General features: G+C 34.7%; 1 protein-coding gene across 1 annotated transcript; it reads right to left on the bottom strand.

Annotated features, from left to right (window-relative positions):
• Nucleotides 1-887: 887 nt before the first annotated feature.
• LOC128550913 (deleted in malignant brain tumors 1 protein-like) lies at nt 888-21,543 on the bottom strand. Its single transcript, XM_053530966.1, has 7 exons — nt 21,378-21,543; nt 20,775-20,930; nt 13,704-13,842; nt 13,105-13,256; nt 12,641-12,797; nt 8,746-8,912; nt 888-1,052 (listed from the first exon to the last, which is right to left on the bottom strand). Exons 1-7 carry the CDS (start codon nt 21,517-21,519, stop codon nt 892-894), a joined length of 1,074 nt encoding a protein of 357 aa, XP_053386941.1. The 5' UTR covers nt 21,520-21,543; the 3' UTR covers nt 888-891.
• Between the last annotated feature and the right edge of the window lie 5,522 nt (nt 21,544-27,065).

Below are 27,065 nucleotides of genomic sequence, written 5' to 3'. Positions count from 1 at the left end.
GTATACAAAGCACAGATAAAACATTGCTGTGTGAACAATACTGCTTTCTTGGTGTGTAGTATGAGCAGTCATCTATGTGGTCTTTCATTGATGAACAAGATATGTATCCTATCAACACAGGAGTACTCTCGTCAGCCAATACAGTCGATTGGTAAGAGGTATAAAGACTAAAATTCAGATGATTATATATACAAGCAACGTATATCAACATCTGTGAGCTGATATACCCACAAAACACTTAAAAGTCAAAGACAGTGTCCAATGTGTGAACCGATTATAAATAAATAACAAACATTTTCAAACTCAGCTTTTGTCACGTTTGTGTCCGCATCCACTTCACAAACCTTTGTAACTTTACAAACTTCTGTAAACTGTAGATTTCAAATTTCACGAGCTTTTTCTTGTCAAAAGTATATCCACTGGTGGCTCAGAGTTTTTGTTTATATATAGCATGCAGTCAGGTTTCACATCAAATGCCCGAACAAATGCTTTCGTAATTCGAACATGTCTTCTGTATTACAAGATATTCCCAGATAGCAAGTACCTAAGCTCTACATTTTATTTTGTTGAATTATGCCCCTTTTAAAGCCTTCCCTGCATAAGCATTATTTCTATACACTACATGGCAGGGTTATCAAATACTGATTTCAGGCATTATCATGTTACTGTTTACCGAGGAATTTTAGCTGATGAGTTTTTAAGTAAACTGGTTTCTCAGTTACAATTGTACTTAATAATAATGTTTTCAAACTGCTTATTAACCGTCGGAGGCATTACATTCTGATTCTGTAATAACTATAACTTCTAAGATTCATTATATATCCTACACAGTTCACAAATATTTCAAATGTACAGGTGATTGTATTCATAAAGCAAGCTCTTGTTGCTTTCTTACCTTTGGTTCATCATATGGCATAATGTACTGGCTTCCTCTTGGCCGATATATCTAGAGCATACTGCTCCCCATACATCTTCAGTCAATAGTTCAACACGACCATCATATGGTCCAGTGCCATTTACCAAACGTATGTCTGTGATATTAAAAGGGGTATCTGCAATAAGCAGAACGAACTTGTTAGACAAAAATAATGGAGGTCGCGGATTTTTTTTTTTTTTTTGGTAAACATGCACTCCCCGAAATATTAGAATGACAGATTAAAAGTTTCAAGGATTTTATCTTGTATAAAAGTACACGGAAGCAGATAGTTTTAGGATTTCGTTATTAAAGGCATATGCTAGAATTTTACCATTTTTTCTCAATAACAGATTTTGTTCATACTTCGTATATTGTTAGTTCATTCTATAAGTAACTTAAAGATAAAAAGAAATATGGGGGTCACCGACTTCGTTTTCATTTCATTTGAGATTATAATGCATGACCATTGTATAAGTGTATCCTGAAATCTAGAGCGTGCCTGTCATAGCATATAAGATTAAGGAATCCAATAAATGATTCATGAAGTATAACTGCTAGTCAAATCTCATAAGATTATTTTCCTTCAAAACAAATAGAAATTTTAATGAAATTCAAGAAATAGTTGCATTATACTTGTATGTTGTTATTGTTTTCCAAGTCAATATGGCATCATAATTATGAAATATTGTATATTTCCTTCAGCAGTAAATATTTCCAAAGCTACATAAAGGAATTTGATTAAACTTGCAAGAATAGCAGAATATAATGTTTACTTTTGAAATATAAAAAGAAAAAGGGTGGTCACCGAATTAGATTTTGTACATTCTCATTGTGAATTATAGCCCCTTTATGATACTGGTTTGTGATCTTCATGCCGAGAAATAAAAACAAAACCATTATAAACCCAAAAAAGTTATAAATACTGGTCAGACTCCAATCGATTACAAATAAATATTCACAAAAAACGTCAAATGGGTCATTATTTTAAATAAGAGACTAAAAGCTTTGGAAATATGTGAACAAGTGCGAGGAGATATCTACCTCGACACCGGTTTCAGCCGATGACACTAAACGGACAGAAACAAAAACACAAAACATACATTCCAAAATATCAGCGAGACAATTGTATGCTTTAATGTCAACATAAATCCATTATCAGACCTGTCATCTTTACAAGTACATTCCTATGTACATATACCAGAAAACGTTTCCAAACTTCATCGGAATTGTCCTTCCATTAATACGCAGAATAAGCTCGGACGTGACGGGACTGTGACAGTCAAACATTATTACTCTGTCCCGAAACTTACATCCTTCTATTTATATTTGTTTTGATCAAGCATTAGAAATAAACACATCGATTGTCCGAATATCCAAAACCATGCAACTTTCTCGGAAACGGCAAGCCGTGCGATTTCTGCCGCGTGAAAATTTCATCTTGCGTACGTTTTCATAGCAGATTTCCTTACAGAAATACTCAGAACAAGCATGGACGTAACGGGACAGCGATAATCAAAAGTTATCATGCCGTCCTGAAACGTACATCCTATCATTTCGACTAGTTCTGACCAAGCGTTGAAATTAAACTTTACCGGAAACGGTGTCGTAATCGGTGCAATTTCTGCCTCGTGGAAATTTTATCTAGCATACGCTTTTAAAATAAAGTATGTAAACAATTATATAAAAGTACGTCATATTCAATGGATTTGTGATCATTTAAGTTTGCGATGACATCAATTTGAAATTTAAAAATGAATGCTTAACGTTATACACTGTATTATCAGACAAAAGTAGTTTATAGGAACTTCGTTTTATTTCGTTTTGGATTTTAAACACCCAAAACTTATATAACGATAGAGAAGATGAAACACATTAGCACGTTACAATGATAATATCAAAGTGATCATGACATTACTTGTCGTTATTAAACTTACTTTAAACAATGATAATTTGAAATGTATAGTTCACTAATCTGCCCTACTAAAATGATGTCATACAGCTCTTATTGAAATGTAATACCGATTATTTCTGTAACAGAAATGAAATCGTGTTTATTTAGGCAAGAATTATTTTGGTTTTCAAGTAGATGCCATTTTAACAGACTTATTTATTAGTCGTAAATAAATTAGCTGTAACTCAATGGAAGTAACACAGTCTGAATTGTTTATTTGGAATCGTTCGGTTACGACTGTATATTTTATAAATGACGTCATAACATCACTCGGAGTCATTTCGGTTCTTCGCATTGATTAATTGATCAGCTGGTGTAATATACACAAAATTTATCGAGACTTACCGGAATTCATGTTACACAATAAACATGCCTAGCCATGGTAAAGGCGTCAGCAGAAAGGCGAAGAATCCCAGAACAGCAAACGCATTAATTTACCAAATGCTCCGGATTTGGAGGAAAACACAGGTAAAGTTGTTAATGAAAACGTGGCTCCGAGAAACCAACAATCTATCATTGTTTTTGATGAAATAATTCGAGCGTCAAGTTAATAAATGAAAAGGAAGGTGAAGTGTGTGGTGTAGCTGATAAAAATCCACAGCCTGTCAATTTTCATAGTTTGCCAAGCGCACGCTGAAGTGACGATGACATTGCTGCCATCGTGCCATGTTCATTAAAACAGCAGATTTGCAGGGGAAACTATGTCAATACTTTTGAAGGGTAACATTGAATAATTGAGGCTTGTGGTGGTTCTTCATTGCATTTAGATGAAAGTGGAAAACTTGAGTCTCGGCCTAAGGCAAACAAAGAGGTTATTTCTTCTATTGTTCTATTGATAAGTGGACAGATGCATTTGTGATTTTATTTTCCATCTATTTAACAGCTCAAGCTGATGAAACGGCCGGTTTATTGCATTACATGTTTAATATTCTTGAAGCAGCAGCTAAATATGGTGGTCTGGCTTGGCGTATATATGACGAGCAGTTCAGGCTGCCTCAAACTACATCCAAGACGAATTGGTCACACATAAATCAAAATGTGTGGTGGCGTTGTACTTTAGAAAGCAGCTAACAACAGGTAACAACATGTGAAAATTTACTAGCAACTGTTTCAATACGGGTTCATGTTTTTGTCGGACCTGTAGGTATAGTTATATATGCCGTACATGTGGGAGTAGTCGCCATGGTGCGTCATACTGTCATGTTAATAGAAATATGCAGACTACATTTTTGCAAGTTCACAAACAGTAGGGTCAAACCCATCGCCTTTTCGTAACCAGTTTTTAGACCATGGAATAGGTCAAACAGGGGGTCTGCCCGAAGAGGATTTTACAGAGGTCTTGTGAATAAGTAATCAGGATATCCAGAAAATAGCCAAATCCCCAATCAATGTTTCGGATTTACGTGATGAATTATTACAATACCAATCAGAGGAGGCAGTCATACTTTTAAACGGCTTTACTTTTGGTTACATCTTACATTATTAAGGTCCATGTACAGCAAGAAAATAAAGAAAAAAAGATCTGTATAATTTGGATAATCCCACAGTTGTTCAAAAGAAAATTGACAAAGAAATTATAGCTGATAGAGTTGCATGTCCTTTTATTCATAGACCGTTAACAAATTTACAAGTTTCTCCTTTTGGTCTCATTCCCAAGGAAACTACTGGCGAATGTAGACTTATATAATTATATACCTCATCTGTCTTATCCTAAATTTAAACTATTAATGAGCTTTATTGATCTAGACTTATGCTCTGTTCAGTATACTAGTTTCGATGAAGCAGTATTTATTTATAAGACCTGGGTCCAAATTGCAAGTTATTTAAGTTGAATTAAAAAACTGCATTCAGATGTTGCCAATAAATATTGAAGATATTGAATTGTTTTGTTTCAAATATTATGTTAAGTACTATGTTGACAAATGCTTGCCATTTGGTCGCTCTATCAGCTGTAGTCTTTTTGAAAAAATTTCTACATTTTTAGAGTTCTGTATTAAAAAGAAAGTTAAATCTGGTAAACTGATTCATTATTTGTATGACTTTTTGGGAAGTGATAAGTCCTTCTTGTCGTGTAAGTCTATCATTCAAACCTTTTTTAACTGTGCTAATACTCTTTGTGTTCCACTAGCGCATGAAAAGACAGAAGGCTTTCAAGGCTTAGAAATTGATTCAGTACACATGGTAGTGCGTATCCCTAAAAGTAAAGTGGACGAAGTTGTTAAGAAAATAGAAGACCTAATGGGGAAAAAGAAAACTACATTGAGAGAAATACAGTCGTTGATTGGCTCTTTAATTATTTTGTTGTAGGGCTATTGCAGTTGGCAGGCCTTTTTGCAGAAGGCTTATTAATTCTATCTGCGGCTTAACAATACCGCACCATCAATTGCGCATTAATAAAGGCATACAATTAGACCTTGCTATGTGGTTAATTTTTTCTAAAGCTTTCAACGGAATTTCTGTTTTCCATGACAGGTATTGGTTATCACATGAGGATATGAATCTGTATACTGATAGTGCCGGTAGTCCTAAACTGGGATTTGGTATTTCCATTCAGGGACAGTGGTCTTACGCACCTTGACCTGCTGACTGGCATATTGATGGTATTACTTAAGACATAACTGCACTAGAGTTGTTCCCAATATTAGTTTCATTGCATATTTGGGGTAAATAGTTTTAAAACAAAAAGATTAGGTTTAACTGTGATAACATAGCTGTAGTTCATACCATTAATACAATGTCTGCAAAGTCAGATGTTATGTGTATTGTGAGGTTATTGACTCTGGCATGTTTGGATAACAATACTTTGATTAGAGCAACATGTTGAAGGTTCAAAAAATCTCATTTATGGTTAATTATCTCGCTTACAGTTCAACAGGTCCAGGGCCTTAGCTCTAGACGCAGCACTCGAAATATGTCTAGTCCAACCCCATCTGTGGAATGTCTTCAATCTAGAGCAAAACAACTTTTGAATTCAAGTTTATCAGCTAACACCTTGAGTACATATAAGACAGCATTAGCCACATTTCAATAGTTTTGTCGTCTTTATAAATTACCGTTGCAATGGCCAAAGACACAGTACCAAGTAATATTGTTCATTTCATTTTGTTTTGAATAGGGACTGTCTCCCAATTCAATATCAACTTATGCAGCAGGTATTACTTATTTAAATAAGTTAAACGAAGGACCAGGCTTCGGCGAAGTATTCGTTATTAGGAAACTGTTAGAAGGCTGCCGTATGTCTAGGAAAAGAAGGGATCTTAGAGCTCCTATTACGTTAAAAATTTTAAATAAAATCTGTTCCTTGTTACCAGTAACTTGTTATGATTTTTTGAGCCAAAGTTGTTTAAGGCTATGTTTGTACTAGCATATTTTGTCTGTTCATGGTGAGTGAACTAGTTGTTACAAATCGGTTGGAGCTTAACAGACCCATTCAGTACCAAAATGTTACATTTCAAAGTGAAAACACACAACAATAATACTAAGAATGTCAAAAAACAAATCATTCTTATATCCTAACAACCATAAGGATTCAATGTGAGAATAATGATAAGTTATGCCCAGTTTGTGCTCTTTATGATTATTGCATTGTTAGACCGAAAATTATTGGTCCGTTATTCATTCGTGCTAATATGAAGCCAGTTAGCAGATGTCAATTTTCTGGTGTTCTATTGAATTGTATGCGTTCTTCTAGCTTTGTCGGTGAAAATATCCGATCGCACAGTTTTCGCATTTGTTAAGCAATGTAATTAGTAACAATGGGTTTGCCGACAGATGCAATTTTGAAGCTAGATCGTTAGCACTCTGGGGACTATAAGGGTTATATACGTTTATAGAAATGAATGGTAGGCAAATACTTTTGAATCTTCTTCTGCAGATATATGGTTGTGCGGTGACTCTATTGTTCATTGGGCCGGCAAGCCAAATCTGACACTTGATAAAATGGTGGGATAGTATGGTATAGGGGAATGTCGTGGTCTTCATTTAAAAACACCCTTCAGCTAAAATAGCATTTCAAAAATAAAACCTAGCATTTTTATGGCTTATCTGAGTGGCAATGACATTGGCCGGATTTCGTTATGTCTTTATCTATTTAATATGAAAAGGTCTAAAGTATATGGCAGCAAGTTTTCCTGAGTGTGACATCTTGTCTAGGCTTAATTGGGGAACTGATCAAATTTACACAATGGCTGAAGGCAAACGGCGCCGTATTAACAGTTTGGCCGCCAGAAGGTCCATGCATTGTCCAAGGAAGACGTTTGGTCTGTTAACATTGATACTGACACGCCTGAAGATGATGTACATATGTCAATGATGGGCATTGAATACTTTTTGGAGGCTTTGAAGGATAAAATCGCTTCCCGTCTTTGAATTATAGGGGATAAATTTATACTAGGGATCATGAAGAAAATTCTGCCAGCCGGGGGTCATTGTTGCAGGGTATAGTTAATATAGTTCAGTATGTATTATTTTAGCAGCGGGTTTTGCCCACAAGTTGTTGCTATGCTTGGTATCTCCTAAGTGTCTCTTTGGCATTATAATTTTTACATGGATAGGACACCCCATTGCTAAATATAGCTATTGTCGTTAATATGTTTGCTGTTGTGTACCAATTGCTAGTGCATGATAAATTCATTGGTGCTTGCCACTGCCGAATATTTATATAGTGTTGGCAGGAAAATGGTTATTGTCGGGTCATATTCTTTGGCGGAAATATAACGTTATGGTCCGGGTATTATGCATGGCAGATACATTGTGCTTTTCTATTGTCCGAGACATATTGTATGGCAGAAATATTGCTAAATTACATACGGTTAGGGTATAGTTCAGGGGAAAAACTATTGTTCTTGTCTGTTAACACAGCAGTAATTTTGCTAGTCCATATTGTATGGCGGAAATATTATTCTTCATTTAATGGGTCTATTTTGGCACGGCAGAAATGATTTTATAGTCTTTCTAAATTATTGTTTTAGTAAAGTGCACGGCAGAAATATAGCTATTTTTGCATTAAATTTTACTTAAGGGTGCTTGCAATTTTGTTCCTCGCTCACTATTATATAAATCTTTAAAATTCAATTGACACTGACCATTTTGAGGAACCCAGATTCAGTTTCGATTTTCAGCTGTATTTCAAAATGTTCCATACTATTGATTATTGCAAGAGCATTGATTTTTCATTTTAACCCGACCTGAGGATAACCTACATACATGTAGAGTGGTTAAGGTCGATGACTTCAAATCACTTGCCCCTCATCCATGTGGGTCCGAGCCTCACTCGGGGCGTTGAATTCTTCATGTGAGGAAGCGATCCAGCTGGCTCACGGAAGGTCGGTGGTTCTACACAGGTGCCCGCTCGTGATGAAATAATGCACGGAGGGGCACATGGGGTCATCGTCTACTATTAAAAGATGGAAAGTCGCCGTATGACCTATCATGTGCCGGTGCGACGTTAACTCCAATAAAAAATAAATATTCTGCAATAAACAACTCGCATGTACGTGCATGTACGTCATCCGATCAAGGTGCGAAGCACGGTTGTAAAAAGTAGTTACCATTTTTTTCTCACACTGTCGATAGAATCGAAATAACAAGTTCCCAAGTGTGATTTAGAATGTAGAATAACCCCGTTTTTCGTTCTTATGCAAAACGGCCTTCGTGATACTAAGTATAAGTATATTCATCGGCATAAGAACTCAAAAGACGGGTTATTCTACGATACACCATACTTGGGAACTTATTATATCTTAAATATAAAATCCAGATGTGTTGTTAGTTCATTACGTTTTGTTATTTGCTAGAATTAATAAGAATGGAATATATATTTTCTTGCGAATAAAATCTCAACATTATTTACAAACAAACATAAAATATTTGCACTTACTAGTACAGACAACAGCAACATCACTATAATGAGAACATAAACTATCAACTACGTATGTGCAGTTGTTGAAATCAATGGCCTGATACGGGCAATCTAGTTCATTTACGAAAATCGGACCAGTCCCTTCTCCGTATGTATTTGCATTTGTATAATATGCTGTATATCCCCTGTAATGAAAAAAGCAGCTTGCAAACATCACGTGACAGTGAGAGACAATAACACCAAACATGATTATCAATAAAGCGCACACGTTAAGAAACGTAAAACAATAACAAAAATGAAGTCAGTACACTTAGTACAGTTACGTTTTCGATGGCCGATCAGTTACGGTATTCGTATAATTCTAAACATTTATCGTTTCGATTCCCAAACCCGTTCGTTTTCTTTAAAACTGTATTTAATTTCATTTTCGTCAATACGATTCAATGAAGACAAAACGAGTTAGTAAATCTAGTTCTAACATGTAATCTTAAATTTTATATATCACAATACACGTAATCATTTTGAAATACACATTAAGTAATAGAAAGAGTACGGGTTCACGAGAATGATTAGGTTATTTTGAGAAGATGTAGTCTTCGAGAAATACTGTAGAATCTGGTACATGTAAATAAGCGCATATTCGAATATAAGCGCATATCAAAAGTAAGCGCATACGGCCTTGCCGTTATTTCGTATGGGATAATAAGCGCATGTCATGACCTTACAATGATTTTGTCTCGAAAGTAGGCGCATATCTGGTTACTGGTAAACAAATAGTAGATGCAGCAAAAAGACGCTATTAACGGTTTGTATTATACCGTGATAATTGTTTATGGTAAATACAGGTGACAGCTGATTTTATCTGTTGAATAGCCCATGGGTGTTAAAAGATTTTAAAGTCTATTGTCTGATGAAACGATAATTGTTTAAGATAATCATGCTTTTTGAATAGAAAATGTTTGAATACCAGAAAAGTTGTTTGCGTTGTCATAAGAGTTTGTCATTCTTTTGTAAATCTGTGGAAAGAATATGGACATAATGTTACAATTTTAGTGTTGGACAATAAATGAATGGTCCGAGAGATTGAACATTATTTGAAAATTATGTAATTCATTATGTTTAAATACTGTAGGCCTATGCAATGAAAGAAAGTAGTTCACTGCTCACGTATATGGCCATGTTTTACTTTCGTTTTCTAAACAAAGGTTGGAAATGTTACTATTCATAATATATCAAAAATAGGCGCACGCGGCTTGTCTATAAGCGTAAATAAAATATAAGCGCATAGTTTTTGGCTTAAGTATAAGCACATATCAAAACTAAGCGCATAAAAGTGTCACTAAAATTATTATAAGCGTATACGCTTATTTACCAGATTTTACAGTAGCTTCATTATTCGAGTGGTTCATATGCTTTCTGTTTTGTATCATGGTCCGCCAATATGAACAACGCATTCAGCTACTAAGTTTGATTGACAGGTTAACATTCCATTTTAAGCGTTGGTACTATCACGTGCCAAGCGTACTCTAACCGAAATAGAGAACGGTTACAGAAAGTTCAACATTTCCCTACAGTATTCTTTTTGTAGGCGGGACCAAAGATGTGTTCTCTAACTTAGTTAGAGTAAGGCTTATAGTCACGCCTCTTCCTCAGTTGAAAAATAATACAGATAGATGTAAACAATTACAATGAGACTGCAGATAAACCATGATAAAAATATGATATAGTGTTTTTAAAGCTTTTCTTTGATATTTTTTACGGTTGTAATCACTTTTATAAAAGCACATCATGCAATAATTTTGGGATCGATTGATTTAAAACTACTACCAATTCTATAAGAAAATAAGTAACAAAACAATAAGTTAGAAACAAAAGTAAAAGAAACTTGCACAAAGTCTGTAAATTAAATGTAAACTGGAAAAATGGGATTCGAACTCCCGGCGAAAGGGTATAATACAAATACCGGGACCGCTCGGTCAACGTGAAATCACTGACTAAGTCGTATACTTTGTGAAATGACTTACGTTTATGTTCACTCCTAAACGCCATAATGATGTGCGCTATCTAAAGCCCCCATCACACCAAACTAGTTCTCAAAACGTCCCAACCCGTCCTAAAATATTGTTAAACGGGCTGCAATCTGGCTAGAACGTTTGTACTTTGGCCAGAAAATATGTACAATGTGATCGTAGTTAGTTCTTAAACAGTCCTCGATACGTTTATCGCGTCTTTATCCCGTCTGAAGTACGTTTATAGTAAGTTCAGTTCGGAAAAAAATGCCCGTTCACCTCATGTGGACACCGTTTGTAGGCAGTCCAAGTCCGTCTGTAGTCAGATTAAAGAAGTTCGTAACTAGTCCTACTTCGTTCCGAGTACGTCGAAATACGTTCTAACTAGTTGTTAACTCGACCACCTCGTTCACAGACAGTTTAGCCCGTTCTGATTACGTCCTCATCTCTCCCTAGTACGTTCAGAACGTAAATTGCAATCACGTTCTGGCCCGATGGCTATTAAAAGCCATCACGTTTCGCCCAGTTCTCATTCTCGTTTGTCTCTTCAACCTCTTCCACAGCAATAGGAAAGTATCAATATGACTCCAAAGAAAAGTGAAGCCAAACAGAGACGGGGTGTGAGGTGTTAAAGCAGTAAAAGACCAATGTCTTACAAAAGCCGATACAGAGTCTCCTGAGTCAGCCCCTGAACGTGAAAGTCGAGAGGATGAGCGTCGTAATTTATTCCCTGCACCTTCTGACGACTCTGTCTCCAAGTCCGATGATGAAGGAGGAAAGAGTCAGAAACCAAAAGGCATAAACTTGGCTGAAACTTGTGCCCAAATCTTGAACCTGTACGACAACGGCATGTATTTATACCCTAACTTGTGTAATTGTACTGCAGACGGGATTGACGTTGTAGGAAATGTGAATAAACGTACTAAACGTACTAAAAACGTGCGGAGCGTACTGAGAACGTATTGTAAACTCTTAGAACTGTTTTGAAACGTATTGCAAACTTAGTATTTTATTTTGATCGTATTCAGACAGAATAACGACGCACTAAGAATGAACGGGTTAAACGAGCTACAAACGGATCCGGTCGGTCTGCCCACGTACTTAAATTGATCCCTGATTGCATTACGTCATACCACGTCTCTAGTACGATCGAAGTACGGTGGGTCAGTTCTTAGTACGTCCATCTCGTTTTAAGTACGTTGTCAGTCCGTCTAACTGTAGGACGGAATGATCGGCAGAAATTTTTGAGTAGGCTCAAAGTTCTGGAGCACCATTCCCGTTCAACCCCGTCTAAGCCAGTCCATAAAGTTCTTAGACAGACTGTAGAACGTCGTTACTACGTCTGTTCCGTTGCCACACAGTTTTAGCCCGTTCGGCTACATTTTTTTAGAACGTACTGAAAACGAGCTTGGTGTGATGGGGGTATAAAGTTTCAGTATTTAGGTCAGCGATGCTTTTGTACTGGAATGGTCCGTTGTTTAGTAATTATTAGTCGGCACGATAGTGTTTAATACCTAAACAAGGCACGCTAAATTATGCTGATTTCCTTAATCGCGATAGACATGTCTATAAATTGAATCCCCAAACTTCATGCACAGTTTTTTGTTTGCTGCCCATGTGGTGATAGCGTCTAAAGGCACTGTTGCGTCTCGTTCTTTAATTATCAATGAATACAATGATAAAACGTTCCAACGGTTTAACAAAAGTCCATGAGAAAAACGCCAAAAACTCGAATGTTCCTGTAATTCTGGAAACTAAACTGGCCAACCATTACGTTTCATGTACATATGAAACAGTGGCGGTATTTTGTCTTTCAGTGATAAAATATATCAAAAATCACAAATCATAATGTATGGGTTAGTCGCTTTAATATTAAATTGATAAACGAATGTTTTGTTACTTACGTGTATCCAAGTATGCTGCAAATAGCGTTTGCTTCATAAGATCCGAAAGAGGAGGAGCAAATAGTCCCCCAGGTGTCGTTAATTAAGATTTCTACTCGACCATCGGATAAACCAATGCCATTTACCAATCGTATTCCGGAAATGTTTAGAGGATTATCTTGAAAACAAAAATATAAATGTAAAATAAGTGTATTTCATGTTCTGTTTCTTAGACATTATCAAATGTGGGGCTTTTTGTAAATTGTAAAATAAGACACCTTTTCTTTTATCAACATCTGCAACACAATGTATATATATATAAGTTGTTCAGGACACAATAGATTGAAACGCACATAATCATGATAATCGAGCGCAAAATCCCGTCACCTTTCCTGAGTTTATAACACTTGTAATTTAAAAATTATCGCAACATATTTTGTCGTTAAGCGTAACGTTTATTTATTATTGTTATTACAACCACTTACCTGTACAGAAAACGCCAGCAACATATCTACGCGTACAACTGTTGAAAACGGTGTAGTTGCATTCATTTATGTGTGACTCTGAGCCATTACACTTCAAATTGTCTATAAAGATAATCCCAGATCCATACCAATAACGTGCGAACGACCTGTAGCTTTGATAATAAAAATACACACAATTACGGCTTTAGGTTTCAGCTAACAACCGAAACCTACAAAATTATGTGATGTTGAAACATTTCTGAGTAGAAGTTAAACCTTTCCAAAATGATAGAAACAATCAACATTAGGACATTCTACATGTAAATATAAAGGTCATTTTGTGAGAGTGTACAATATTAAAATGTTACCGTAGCCATGCTTGTAAAAAGTTACTCATTTAATTATCTTGCGAACACAAGACAAATATTTATTAGGAAAAATCACGTTTCAAAAATGAAATCGAAATGATGAACCGACGCAAACCTTGTTGAGTTGTACTATAAATCATATAGACAAAAAACGACAAAAAAACAATGCTCTGTAATTGTTTCCTTTGTATCAGTATACTACAGTAAACTTTAAGTTAGCTTTGATCGGGATTCTCCATCTTTAATACTTACTTCAATCCAAACATTTTACAAATAACGGTCGCATCATTCGAATCAAAGCCATCGTAGCATATAGTTCCCCATTCTCCCTTAACCATGATATCAATGCGACTTCGAGCACCACTAATGTCGGTGATATTGAGTGGGTAACCTAGAAACAAATCAACATGTCTATACTATACCACATCATTATTTTAGATTTCAGAAAAGAATTTTGCATTGTCGTATTAGTAACGGGATATATTATATACGCTTCTCAAATGCGCTCATTTGATTGGTCGAAATCAGTGCACGCATGGGTCCGCAAAAAAGCCACCTTTTGACCTGCAACAATGATAATGACTATTGTGATATCACGTGTTCTTATATATATGTAAAATGGGCAATTAAAATGAATGCATTAGAGACGGGCACATAATAAAACAATTACAGTCTTATGTTACGGTCAATATGTGTTTTACGGACCTGTATAAACAATATTGACCGAGGACTGTATACATATTAACCGAAACATAAGTCAATAACTGTTTAATATATTCTTAATATATTCACAGAGAAAAAAGTTTATAAGAATAACCCGAAAAAAATGATGCGCCTTTAATGCCTTTTCCCAGTTAAAAATAACTATTTACTTATTTTGCCGGAATTAGATTTTGTATAGTGGACAGCAGGGGCATAAATGATTCAATTCTACCCACTTTAACATACCCGGATCTCATCAGGTCAGTAGATTGTAAATTTGGTCGAGAAGTAACTACTTATACTGTAGAAAATAAATGAATATGAGCTAGAAATAAAAAAGGAGCTGTAATTCGATAGAAAGGTAAATTTGGCGTGCATACCTATTGAAATTCGACCTGTCATACACTAATCTGATGCTCGTTGAACGAAACCATATGGTAATATAAAGACACTATAAAATGTAAATACAGACATTTAGATAATACTTCTTTGTTTTAGTGAAATTTTAAAATATATTGCACATGTATGCTTTTTGTTTACAGTGTTTGTATATTATTATTAAATGGATTAACGAAATTACATCCATCGGCCCAACCTCATATGTACGTCCGAAAATACTTAACAAAAACAGCCACTGAAATTTTAGTTTTTGTTGTTATTATTATTATTATTATACCAGATTTATTTAGCGCCCTTTTCATATGAAATATACGTTCAAAAGCGCTTTACAATTAAACATGTGACATAATTATCACATGTATGAGCCATGCCATGAGAAAACCAACGTAGTGGGTGTGCGACCAGCATGGATCTAGACCAGCCTGCGCATCCGCGCAGTCTTGTCAGGATCCATGCTGGTCGCTAACAGTTTCTCCAATTCCAATAGGCTTTAAAAGCGAACAGCATGGATCCTGGCCAGACTGCGCGGATGTAGACAAAATCGTAAAATCATAGGTCAAAGTGAACAAACCGTTTTTCCATAGGCTTACATTGTAACGTTTTGGGTTATGGCCCTTTACAAACATTTAAACTTTTGATCCCACCTACTTAGGATGAAAGAACTATCCAAGACCTACCAGAAAACACCAAGAAATATACCTGTTGACCATCACTTTTGGGCACTTCTTTCTTTTTGAACTCGGTTACTCATAGTCCGGCAGTGATTTTTTTTATTTTTCATTAAAATACCCCACTGATGAAACATGCATATTTCTCACTCAAAATGCATCATTCAATTTCTTTTTGGCCATCAAACATTGTTTACAACTTATATTCATAAAAAACAGTTTCAAAATACATCCAACAGATATTCAACCAATGGGAGGTCACTTTACTTTGTAAATATTACCTCGGAATTCCCTATACATTTTCAACCAATCAGAAGCTGTGTTGGTTGATTCCCTTGACCATAGATATGCTATATTAAGACTAAAACTGAAAAACTGTACATAAAAAACAAAAATAGTTATTATAAAAATATTAATAATTACAATGTTTTAGTCTCAGATTTGTCTCTAGTTATTTCACATCTGCATTATTGCAATGTCATACTGTATGGTGCAGCTCACTGTGAAGTGCGAAATATGCAACGTATTCATTGGGCTGTTCAAAACAAGTACTGTACCACTTACATTGGTTACCGGTGAAAGCAAGAATTGAGTTCAAGATACTCTCTTTCATATATAGCTGTCACACTGGCAGAGCACCTCTTTACTTAACAGAAATAGTATTATCATAATTATGTACAGCGTCATTGAATATATCATTGTATAAAATTGGCGTTTCATCAAATTATTCAGTTGCAGTTTTAGTTTACTGTGACTTGACGTCATAATGTCGCGACGTCGCGACACCTATGCAAGAAATTGTAAAAAAGATTAATTGGAAGTTTTCAAATACTTAACCTTTTATTACGATGGAGCGTATACATTTATGTTCGTGTAGGTGTTCAAATACAACTATATCTTCATTGGAAAATATTTAGAAAGAATTTCTGATTAAATTGTATTCATATTGTTAACAATTAAGTTTAGTACTGAAACATTGACAAAATCAAATTCATGTTTTCACTGCATTAAAAAACAGTAAAACTGTTAATTTATATTCTACTGATAAACTCTTGGTCAAACTACACCGTATAGCGTTAACGGACGTCCGACGTATAACGATTTTTTTTAATCCTTCCGTCTCCGTTCGCATGCATTTCATTTCCATTCCTCGTTTCTGTGTTCCTTGTCTGGCGATGTTCTTTCCATCCGGTGGAAGGTTTTGAGCATATTCAAAATTTTGAACGTATACAACCATACAAAGTTGTCCGTTAGATGTACTGTGAAGCCGGTATCCGTTTTATACGTTACTCTTGCATTCCTTATTCTGTACTTGTCCGGTTCGCATCCGTTCTTGTGGGGTGGACCTGATTCACGGCCGGACTACTACCGGGCATGCAACGGATGTAAACATATCTTTAATGGACGACAACTGACAAGAACGTTTTTGTCAGCTTCTCGTGCTTTACGCTTACGTTTTATTCGGTATAAGTCCGTTACTAGTACGGTTATATTCGTTAATTGAACGTTATTCGTCCTATATATGTTCGTTAATCTTGCAGTCATTGTCCGTTTTATGCGCCTTATACACCGATCGCTAGAGCACCGAACAGCAGCGGGGGATGCCTTTCATCACCGGATATTTCCGCCGCATTTGTCTATACGTTGGACGTCTGTTAATGCTATACGGTGTAGTGTGACTGACATATTTTCTAAAAAGGATAAAACAAACGGAGGAAACGCGCATTAAATATTGAAACTTTTTTATATATCTTTTAAATAAGCATCAGGAAGTTTCGATGGATTTTTCTAAACAACAAAAAGCGCTCCAATTATTATCCAATCATGATTGTATAAAGGTGTTATTATCTTCTTTACTTATTAAACCCTAATAACTTTTATAGTTATAATTCGACAATCAGTTTTATTCTATAAAGAGGTAGAGAGGTTAAAGACTATATATACAGGAACTAACAGTCTCCGGATTTAGTTTGCAAATCCGGAATTTTCGCAAACTCGGCTACCTTTTGCCTTTGACTTTTCTCTGATTTTTTGACATTAAACGATAGTTCTAATCCCATAGAGTAATAATTGGTCATTTTCTTCTTTATATGTTAAAGAATGAATTCATGGGAGGTTTTCAAAGTGGGTCCTCCCATGGGAGTATTTTTTCCTCCCATGGGGTTTTTGCTAACCCATGGGAGGTCCCACGGGTGGATTTCTCCCACTTTACCAATTACGGGAGAAAAAAACCGTGGGTTTTTTCTAAAATTTTCAAATCAAAATATTTTAACTCAAATTAATAATTTATACAATAAAAAACTGTTGTGACATGATTTCGCGTTGAAAAACGACTTTTGAAAAAAACTCCCATTTTCGTTATGGGAGGAAACCCCCCACTGGCGACTCGATGAATTTTTGAAATTGCATTTAATGTTTCACTTTTTGCTAATTAATTATAATTTTATCAATATCAACTCAAATTTAACTTAAAGATGTATTACTGTGCGAAATAAAAAATAATCGTAAACCCCACGGGTGAAAACCTCCCATTGTTTTAAATGGGAGCACAATCCAGTGGGAGGTTAGAAAATAAATAAAAAATAAATATTGTGACATTTTGACAGAACAAAACATCAGTTTTTTATTTTAATACTAATATTCCATCATAAAGTAACATCTGGGTTTCTACTCAGCGAAAATATTATACATTGTATAATTACAATGCCACCGACACGATTAAACACAGGCCGCTTTGCTGATTATGACCGTAGCATTGCGATCTCAACGATGTCACATAATAAGACGGGGTCATAAAACTTACTGAAGCATAGACGATATATTTGACATGACAAATATGCACCGCGGGACTTTTTTAATCCAAAAATTTAAAAAATGCAGGAGATTAGAGGAAACTCTCCTTTTAAATTGAAGTTCACAAAGAAAAACATATCCAAATCTAACCCGATCTGCCTCTGTCATAATGCTAGTGTCAAAGACTTAAATCATTATTAAGTACTTCCTTTCTTATTTGAAATGCCTAATATATCTCCATCATGAGGACCCGGGTTCGAATCTGCATATCTTGAGGGCGGGAACTGTAGTTCTAAAAGCATAACTTCTAATCTTGTAATTTTGAGCATGCACATGCGCACCGGAAGGCGATGATGCCATAATGATTATGCGACAGTACGATGGTGTTAACACAACAGTACGAAGGTAATAACGCGACAGTACGATGATGATAACGCGAAATAACGATACTATGATAACGAAAACGCGACACGACATTATATCACATTATCATCATCGTACTATCGTATTATTACGTTTTCGTTATCGTAGTATCGCGTATTTAACATCGTGTTGTCGCGTTTTCGTTATCGTAGTTTCGTTATTTCGCGTTTTCATCATCGTACTATCGAGTATCGCGTTTCAGATGAACACATTCAAAGGCGATGACCCTAACGGAATTCCGTATAAATGCGATCTACTGATTAATGTGTAATTTGTATCTTCGTACATGTAGCTGCTCGCCCTTCTCATATTTAGCCGCTCCGATAAGGCAGGTGTGGATTTTGAGTCAGTTATTCGATCAATGGATTAGCCGTTTGCTTCCTGCCGTAAATGTGTCACAGTGCACCATCTCTGATGAGCACTGACCTATTGACAATATTTTGCCTGTCGTTACTTATATCAAATAATGTTGAAAAACGGGATTAAACCGAAAATAATACAAAGAAAACTAGCAATCAGTTTAATTGCGACATATACCTCTCGTAGACCTAGAAACGGAAACGGACAAATAAATTTTGAAAAATAGACATTTATATTTATTTCATTGTTTTTATCTTATAGTTTGTAAGGTCACCGAAGTAAAAGAATATCAAAGAAAAACTATTTTTCGAAAACATTTATCTTTTATATATTCAGTTACAGTATTTTGGTCACTTGCTGATTTTTATATTGATTAAAATTCAAGGATGTGTCAAGGACATTGCCTGATCGTTTAAAAGTGCAATATCATGTAATTGCGAATATTTATAACATGGTGAAAAAAAAATGCACAATAAGCTAATCTATCAGCTGCACATTTGTACGAAATCAAAATTAAACCAGCAAAGAATAATAATACCGTAAACGTAACTTATTTGCTCATTGAAAATCATTTAATGATTAATGTTTATGGTACAGTATTAGTTTTATACAATTGTTAATGTTAGGTCTGTTTAATTAAGTTTTCTTTGGAAATGAACATGTAAAGCTAACTAAACAAACTACAAAAGTATTTTTCATTAACAGTACAATATACTGATGTAAAAATAGAATATTAAAATATAAAAATAGAAATCAAAGCTAATCTATTTTAAAAAGGAAAAGCAAAGAAAAAAAACAGCAGGCCTGAATGAAACAAAATTCAAGCTTGAAAAGCAGACTGAAAATTAAGAGCTGACTGCCAAATTACCCGCTAAATTCAGTTAGATAAAACGATGCGGCTGCACAAAGTTTTCAGCAAAAGCGTAGAAACAATCTGACATAAAGGACCACTAATGCAAATCTTAATTTTGACCATACAGGTAACAAGAGAAAAACGTCACGGGTGAATTCCTGCAGAAGCCGTAAAACCCGCCCGCAGGCTATTTCGGTGCGCGTTAACATATTTATTACCTCTAATGGAAGATAGCTAGCATACATTTAATTGAGATGAGATCTCTTCTTTACACGAAAATAAACATTTAGAGTTCTTGTTATTATTATTATCATTGTTGTTGTTATCATTATTTATTTATTTATTATTATTATTATTATTACTGTTAACTTGTTGTTGTTATTATTATTGTTATTTTAAGAAAATCAGTTGCAAGTACAAATTGTTGCGTAAACTACCAAGAACTGATTCTATATATGAAAGTAAGAATAAATGGGGGAATAACCCCATTTTCAAAACAGGAGAATAACCCCATTTTCAAAACAGGAGAAATTCTCCCGCAGGTGAACTCTCCCGCTGGAGTTCGCCAGTATCACATGTGGGAGGAAACCTCCAGTGGGAGATTTTCAGAACGCTTATTTTCAGGTCTAAAATAGAAACAACACAACATTAAATACTAAGAAATACTTACCAGCGATAAATAATGAATTTCAGAAATTTTGTTAAAACCCAATGGGGTATTTCTCCCGCAATTCTTAAAGTGGGAGAAATCTCCGATTGGACCTCCCATTGGATAGCGAAAACCCCGCGGGAGAAAAAAATACTCCCATGGGAGGACCAACTTTGAAGCCGTCCCAAGAGTTCGTTGTTTGAGATATTTGAAAGGAAATGGCCAATTATTTCTCTATGAGACCCGAACTATTGTTAGGTGTCAAAAGATCACAAAAAAGTCAAAGATAAAAGGTAGCTGAGTTTGCGAAAATTCCGGATTTGCAAACTAAATCCGGAGACTGTTAACTCATCTATCTGCGATAATGTTATTTCCAATATCCAACAGTTACACAACTTGATCGCATTTCGTTTGAGATGTTTAAAGTTTGCAATATTGATTGTAAGATTACTCGTATTGTTAAATTAATTGCTTACTATATTTTGATGTGCACACATCCTCGTAGAAAACAGTTCCGTTTTCAAAGCATTGTATATACGTTTGTTCCGGTTCATATCTATCGTCGCATGTGATAGTAAGATTTGTCCCATTGAAAGCAGTCACAGAGCCATGTACAAAATCAAGATTGCACGCTGAAAATTGATGTCAAGAGATTATTTACTGTTACTTTTGTCAGTCTACTAAAAGCGCAGTCGAAAATGTTGACAAACTTAATTATAACAAACCCATGAAACCACGCTTTGCAAAGAAAAGCATGATATTCAGATATTGTGAGATACTGTCATCTTAGAAACGTTCGCGAACATTACATCAAGGTTTTATTAAAACAGGCGTAAGGTGGTTATTTCGCGACAATAGAATCTCGCACACTTCACATATCAACGGCGAATGTCGTCAACATAAGTAACGCTAAAACAATTTCAACGTTTACAGTAACATAACAAAAAATATCTTCGAATATCTATTGTCTAGCACCGATGTTTAATGTATAAAAAAACACATTCAATGGTAATAAGAAACTAGATATGTAAGTTCAAACTGAAATAGTATTAGTGTAGCTGCACTCACAAAATACTTACGTAAACAAAACAGAGATAAAACATTGCTGTGTGAACAATACTGCTTTGAAGGCGAGTAGTAGTAGGAGCAGTCATCAATGTGGTCTTTTACTGAATAACACTTTATGGATTCTATCAACACAGGGATATTCTCTTCAGCCATTACAGTCGATTGAAAATATGTAACGAAGCTAAAATTCAGATGAGTATATATTCAAGCAACGGATATCTATATCAGTGAGGTGATATACTCATGAAATATATTAAAGTGAAATACTGTGTCCTATGTGCCAATTATCTGTAGGACACCGGATGTGCCCACGGTGGTATATCTGTCACAAATGAGAGGCGATATTTCAAATGTTTGCAGTCTTAAGGGGGTATGGCTCCAAAAAACATTTTATATAAAGAGTTTATTATTCTAGTCAATATTCGTTTGAGACATGAACGTAACCAAAACATCCACTATCTTGGCTATTTCAATTTTGTGTAACTGTGTAATTATCAATAGAATCTCAGAAAAATTGCCAAGTGTACAAGGACATATCATTATAAATATAATCTGAAAAGAGGATCCTTTGGAATCACCGAGGACAAGGCAAACAGTGAAAATTGCTGACCCGGTTTTATTAAGTCTGTTCATGAGCAGTAATGAAAATTACAACACTGCCCACGTGCCACCCCCACCCGCCACTCCCCAGCACCGCCTTAAGCAGTATTCAAACTTCCATTCTAAATGAGTTGAAATCAATGATCCTGAAGGACAAGAAAATATAGCAACACTGAAGTGAGATCGGGGCGACTTTTTCCGGCCGCCACACAGCAATTAACACCCGCTGTTGTGAAATAAACATAATCTGAAAAGTACATCCCTTGGAATGTTTTTAAAGACTCATGCAAATTTTCATGAGTTAACATTAAATACGCTTGAGCAAGGCATGCCATTAGATGAAAATGTGCATTTGAAAAAATAGTGAGCGGAGCCAGACGGCAAGTTCATATTATTATAAAGATTCATGCAAGGTATCATTATTTTATCTGAGATACTTTTTTGAGCTAGGCGCTTGACAAGGTGTAAATCTGTATTTTTTTACTATTTCAGGGGCCATCATTCAGACGAAAAGTAGGAAATAGACAAATTCATATCATGCTAAATATGTATACAAGGTTTTAATTAATTTATGTCAAGTACGTTTTTAGCTATTCGCGTCACACACTTTGTTTGCTTGGACAGACGCACGGACAAGACAAATTATATATCCCCATAACACCCATAGTGGAGGAAAAATGCACAATTTCGATTTAATCAGTATAATTATCACATTATTGAAACATCGTCAACCCCCTTCCCAGCAAACCGCCTCCTCTTATAATCATAGGAAATTAATATCAAAATACAGCAATTTGTTAATCTCATTTTGTGTGTCTTTCCGTGAAATAGAATAATTGCTCATGAAAGCAGCTGCGGTGTTCTCCTACATGACAACTAGACATATGATTTCTTTGTACCTCAACACAATATAACATAACATAGCATATAGTTTATTCGACATAAAATTGTACATTCAATTCATAGTCGAAAACCTATTAGATCACAAAATATGAAGCGTGAGAAATTTCCCGGAGAAACATTATTATTCTTTAACAAGTACAAAGTATGAAGAGTGTGACATTATTCTAATAATCATTAACATTTTTTAGAAGTATCAATACTTTAGACACATTTGCCTCGGATAAGGCGCTACTAGTTAATAAATGTAATGACAATGTAGAATAAACGTACATTGTATAGAATTTTATTTTGAACAATGAGTAAATGAATGCATAGGCAAAGCATATATTAATTCAAAAATGGAAGTGCAACAAAAAAATAATAAAATGGACTGGCAGTAAAAATGCAAAATAACAACCTTTCTATTAATGCATAGTACAAACATTTTGCTAGATATACTTTATTATTTGTAGCGGACATGAGGGTTTCAAAGTTCTGTAGCGTAGGCCGCCTACAAAAATACGGTTTGAAGAGTTTTCGATGCAACTGATAATATTTTGGACATACCAATAAGAATGGTATTCGTCCTCTGTCAAATTCATAGAACAGTTTTGGCATTTTCTGTCTTCTCTTGGGACATTTTCATGCCTACCTTTTTCTATTTCCAAATTATAAGATGACAAACGGAATTTACTTAGCTATATTCTATATTTTTAATATTTATAGTATTTAAATATTTTTCTTGTTCAAATTCATGTTTAAATAAGCTATATGATGACAACCTGCTTGAATTATTTATGTTTGAGTACCAGCTTTGTGTGTATGTGTCAAATATGCTTTGTTTTATAACTTGTAAGTTAACACACTTATTATTTTTGTTTAGCTTATTTCTTATTCATTCTTATTTCATTTAATACGGATTTGAACATATTATACGCCCAATTTTTACCAGGTGTGTAATGGCCGATATCCGTACCTGGTGAACTACATTGTACTAGCCTTTCTCTTTTTAACCTTTTTTGTCGTTTCCTCTGGCATTTAGTTCAATGTTGTTCCTGTTACATGAATACTTAACACTTTAGATTCAGTGTAAAATCTGTCCAATGAAAATGTTTTATTTCCGAAGAAACACAAAATAATCCCGGAGAAAACTCGAACATAACTTCATACTAAGTTTACCGTTATCTAATGTTCTACGGTACAACTTCCTTGTAAAAGATAGATTTGAAAAAATTCTTCCATATTATCAGTGATTATACTTATCCAAACCCATGTATATAACAAGTTCGTTATATCAATACATTTTATTAGCTATCCAGAGCTATATATATCGTTTGCATTTTTGTTTGTTTTATTTGTTACATGTTGCTTATACTTCCAGGCAAAAAAAAACCCAAAAAACTTATGAGTTTTTTTTTTAATTTGTCTCTGACAATATGTTAATATCACGAAATTTTATTGTTTTATTGTCTTCGTGTTTTTCATCAGAAAAATCTGAAGATATCGTGATAAACAAACCGTGATGTCTTTATGTATGTTTTGTGTACTTTTATTCCCTGTAGTTATAAACACGTCCAAAGCCGAGTTCCGGGAATGCTGGCAGTTGTGATATATGAATAGAACTTGGCATGTTTCTGTGACTTAATATTCAAATGATTATGTCTTCAATGACATGTAAAAGCTTACATTGTATATAAAATGAAGAAAATATAATCATAATGCTTTTTATTACTTTTCATAAGGTCAAAGATCAGGCAAAAAATACATATACACTAAAATCTATACACAAACACGTCTTCCATGTGTAATCTTCTAAGTATATGAGTCATTAAACCTGCTACCTTCACCATTTGTTGTTTTCATTTACAAAACAAAATGAAATTATTGTGTTATGTTCCCGGTGATATTTTTTGAAAAAAAAAAAATAAATTACGTTATTTCATTGTATACAACTAAATTGTTATTTTAATTTGGTCACTGGATCAAATGTCGACCTGTGTTCTTTGGAAAGGAAAATCCTAATGTTCTAAGCACTGGGCTATAGGAATTTGATGATTACAGAGGAAATTATGCTCGAAGAATTGTACGATGTTACATCAGGGACACGCGTGTATCCAGAAAGACACTTTCCGTTTTGGCAGTGACAGAAATCTATGACCTGTAACTTTGTTTATTAAACACAAAATTAGAAAAAATCCTCAACACAATTGAAACATGTTCATTAATTCAAATAGCAAAAATGGTGCACAATCTTGTGACTTTTCATGTAAACACAATGACCTAATTGTTTAAAACGTTGGCTAAATAAAAACGATGATATTTCAATAAATAACTTGAAATAGAGAAAAGTGGAAACTTCACAGGTCGCTCAACACGACAAAAACGAAAATGTTGCAGGCTCGGTTTGATTGAGCCTGTTCATGGAAGGCGCGTTAATCATTTTGTTTATTAATAATTTTTTTGTTGAACGGTTTAATTGTTCAGAATTTTAGCGGTTTGCAGTTAAATACCAATATCTAGAAGTTATAATTTTATTTAAAGTTCAGTATAATAAACTTTTTAAAAATTTACATATAGTTTTATTTAAATCTATATTAAACACTCTCAATTACCAAAATAGATACAATATGTAAACAAAATTGGATAGGACATAAGTATGACAATTCTGTGTAATATGAGAAACGTTAACATTTATGATACATGTACTTATTAGCAATCCTAGCTTATTTTCAAAGTTACAAATATTGCAAATTTCTTTACATAGTTATAAAGATCTCTTTGAAAACTTTCTAGACACTGTTTTCCATTTTTTTCAATATCTCAAATATTAAAAAATGTCATGACATTTGAAGGTTTGGTTAAATCGACCGATATCTTGAATATGTTTTGCTATATAGTTACTACTGGAACACGTCATGTTGACAGAAACGAGATTTTTTTTTCAATCGACTTGTTAAAGTAATATTGCCATAACGTTTTTATTATTTAAAATATCCTTATGAAATATGGAATAGTGTCCGATCAGTCTATGCTCTTGATGGACATTATAATAAACTATTCAAAATACCACTACTAGATGAACTAAATCATAAATAAATTAGTCATGTTGATGCGGTTTATTTTTCCAGTTTTTACATTATTTTCCAATAATTACAGTTGTCACATACACATACATTTTCATAATAATTGTAACAGATTCATTTAAATATTACTGCAGAACAAGAATATTTACATTTATCACACATAGAACAAGTGTTTTTTTTTTCAAATAATGTTGATTTCGTATTCTTGTCAAATATTTTTTCACTGTTAGATTGCTACGACTTGCTACAATTTCTTACAAGTTAAATATTTTTACTTTTGATAAAGAGTTATTTCCACCTGCAATTCTTCAATTCAAGTTGTTAATAAAACTATGATACATATTTACCAGAGTGTCATTGAACTAATTAACAGTGAAATGAAAAATGTCAGTTTTGAATTCAACTTCTAGTGTGGTTTACTGTTTACGGAAAAGGTCACTGCTGAACTGGCTGAATACTGTATTTAAGTGCTTATGATCACTGTTAAACCACCGTCCTCTACCCGCATTTATTCTATCTGGCACCAATTTTTGGCCAATCACGAACTGTATTCGCTGGAATAACATTGTGACAGTTCGTTCCTATATAGACAATATTATTTTCATTCCACTCTACAATCAGTGCTTGACCATGTTCATCATAACGATAATCAAACACTCCTCGAGCCATATTCAACATCTGCCGCGCTGGAGTCAAGGAAAAATTTTCAATTCGATTTGATCGCAGTTTGCCGGTTCCTCCGATGCCCATTTCGGTTAAACTATCCAAAAGCGTCACACTTGTGAAAAGATGGTCGAAGTACAGTCGATATCGAGCCTCAGAAAGCTCCGATATCAGATCAATAACAACTTCGGCACCAATCCCCAGTTCATGCCGGCCATGCACATTGATAGGGCTCGAACTGAATGAGGTAACCAAGCCTTGCTGTAATGCACTACAATTTAAATCCAAACCGTATGGGTATCCCAGAATGAATTGCTTGGCACTGTGTTTACTAAAGTAAGGAATCATGGCTTAGTCGATAGAAAGATCTTGTTCCATTGGAAAATAGTGCAATCATCGGTCAGTGATATGAGAAAACAGCGGCCTAATCTTGCTCATTTTATCATTTGGATTTAGTTGATTGTTGTCACA

This window comes from Mercenaria mercenaria, chromosome 19 (genome assembly GCF_021730395.1).
Source record: "Mercenaria mercenaria strain notata chromosome 19, MADL_Memer_1, whole genome shotgun sequence".
NCBI lineage: Eukaryota > Metazoa > Mollusca > Bivalvia > Venerida > Veneridae > Mercenaria > Mercenaria mercenaria.
Note: the sequence above shows the minus strand (reverse complement) of the source record. Positions and strands in the feature narration are given on the sequence as shown.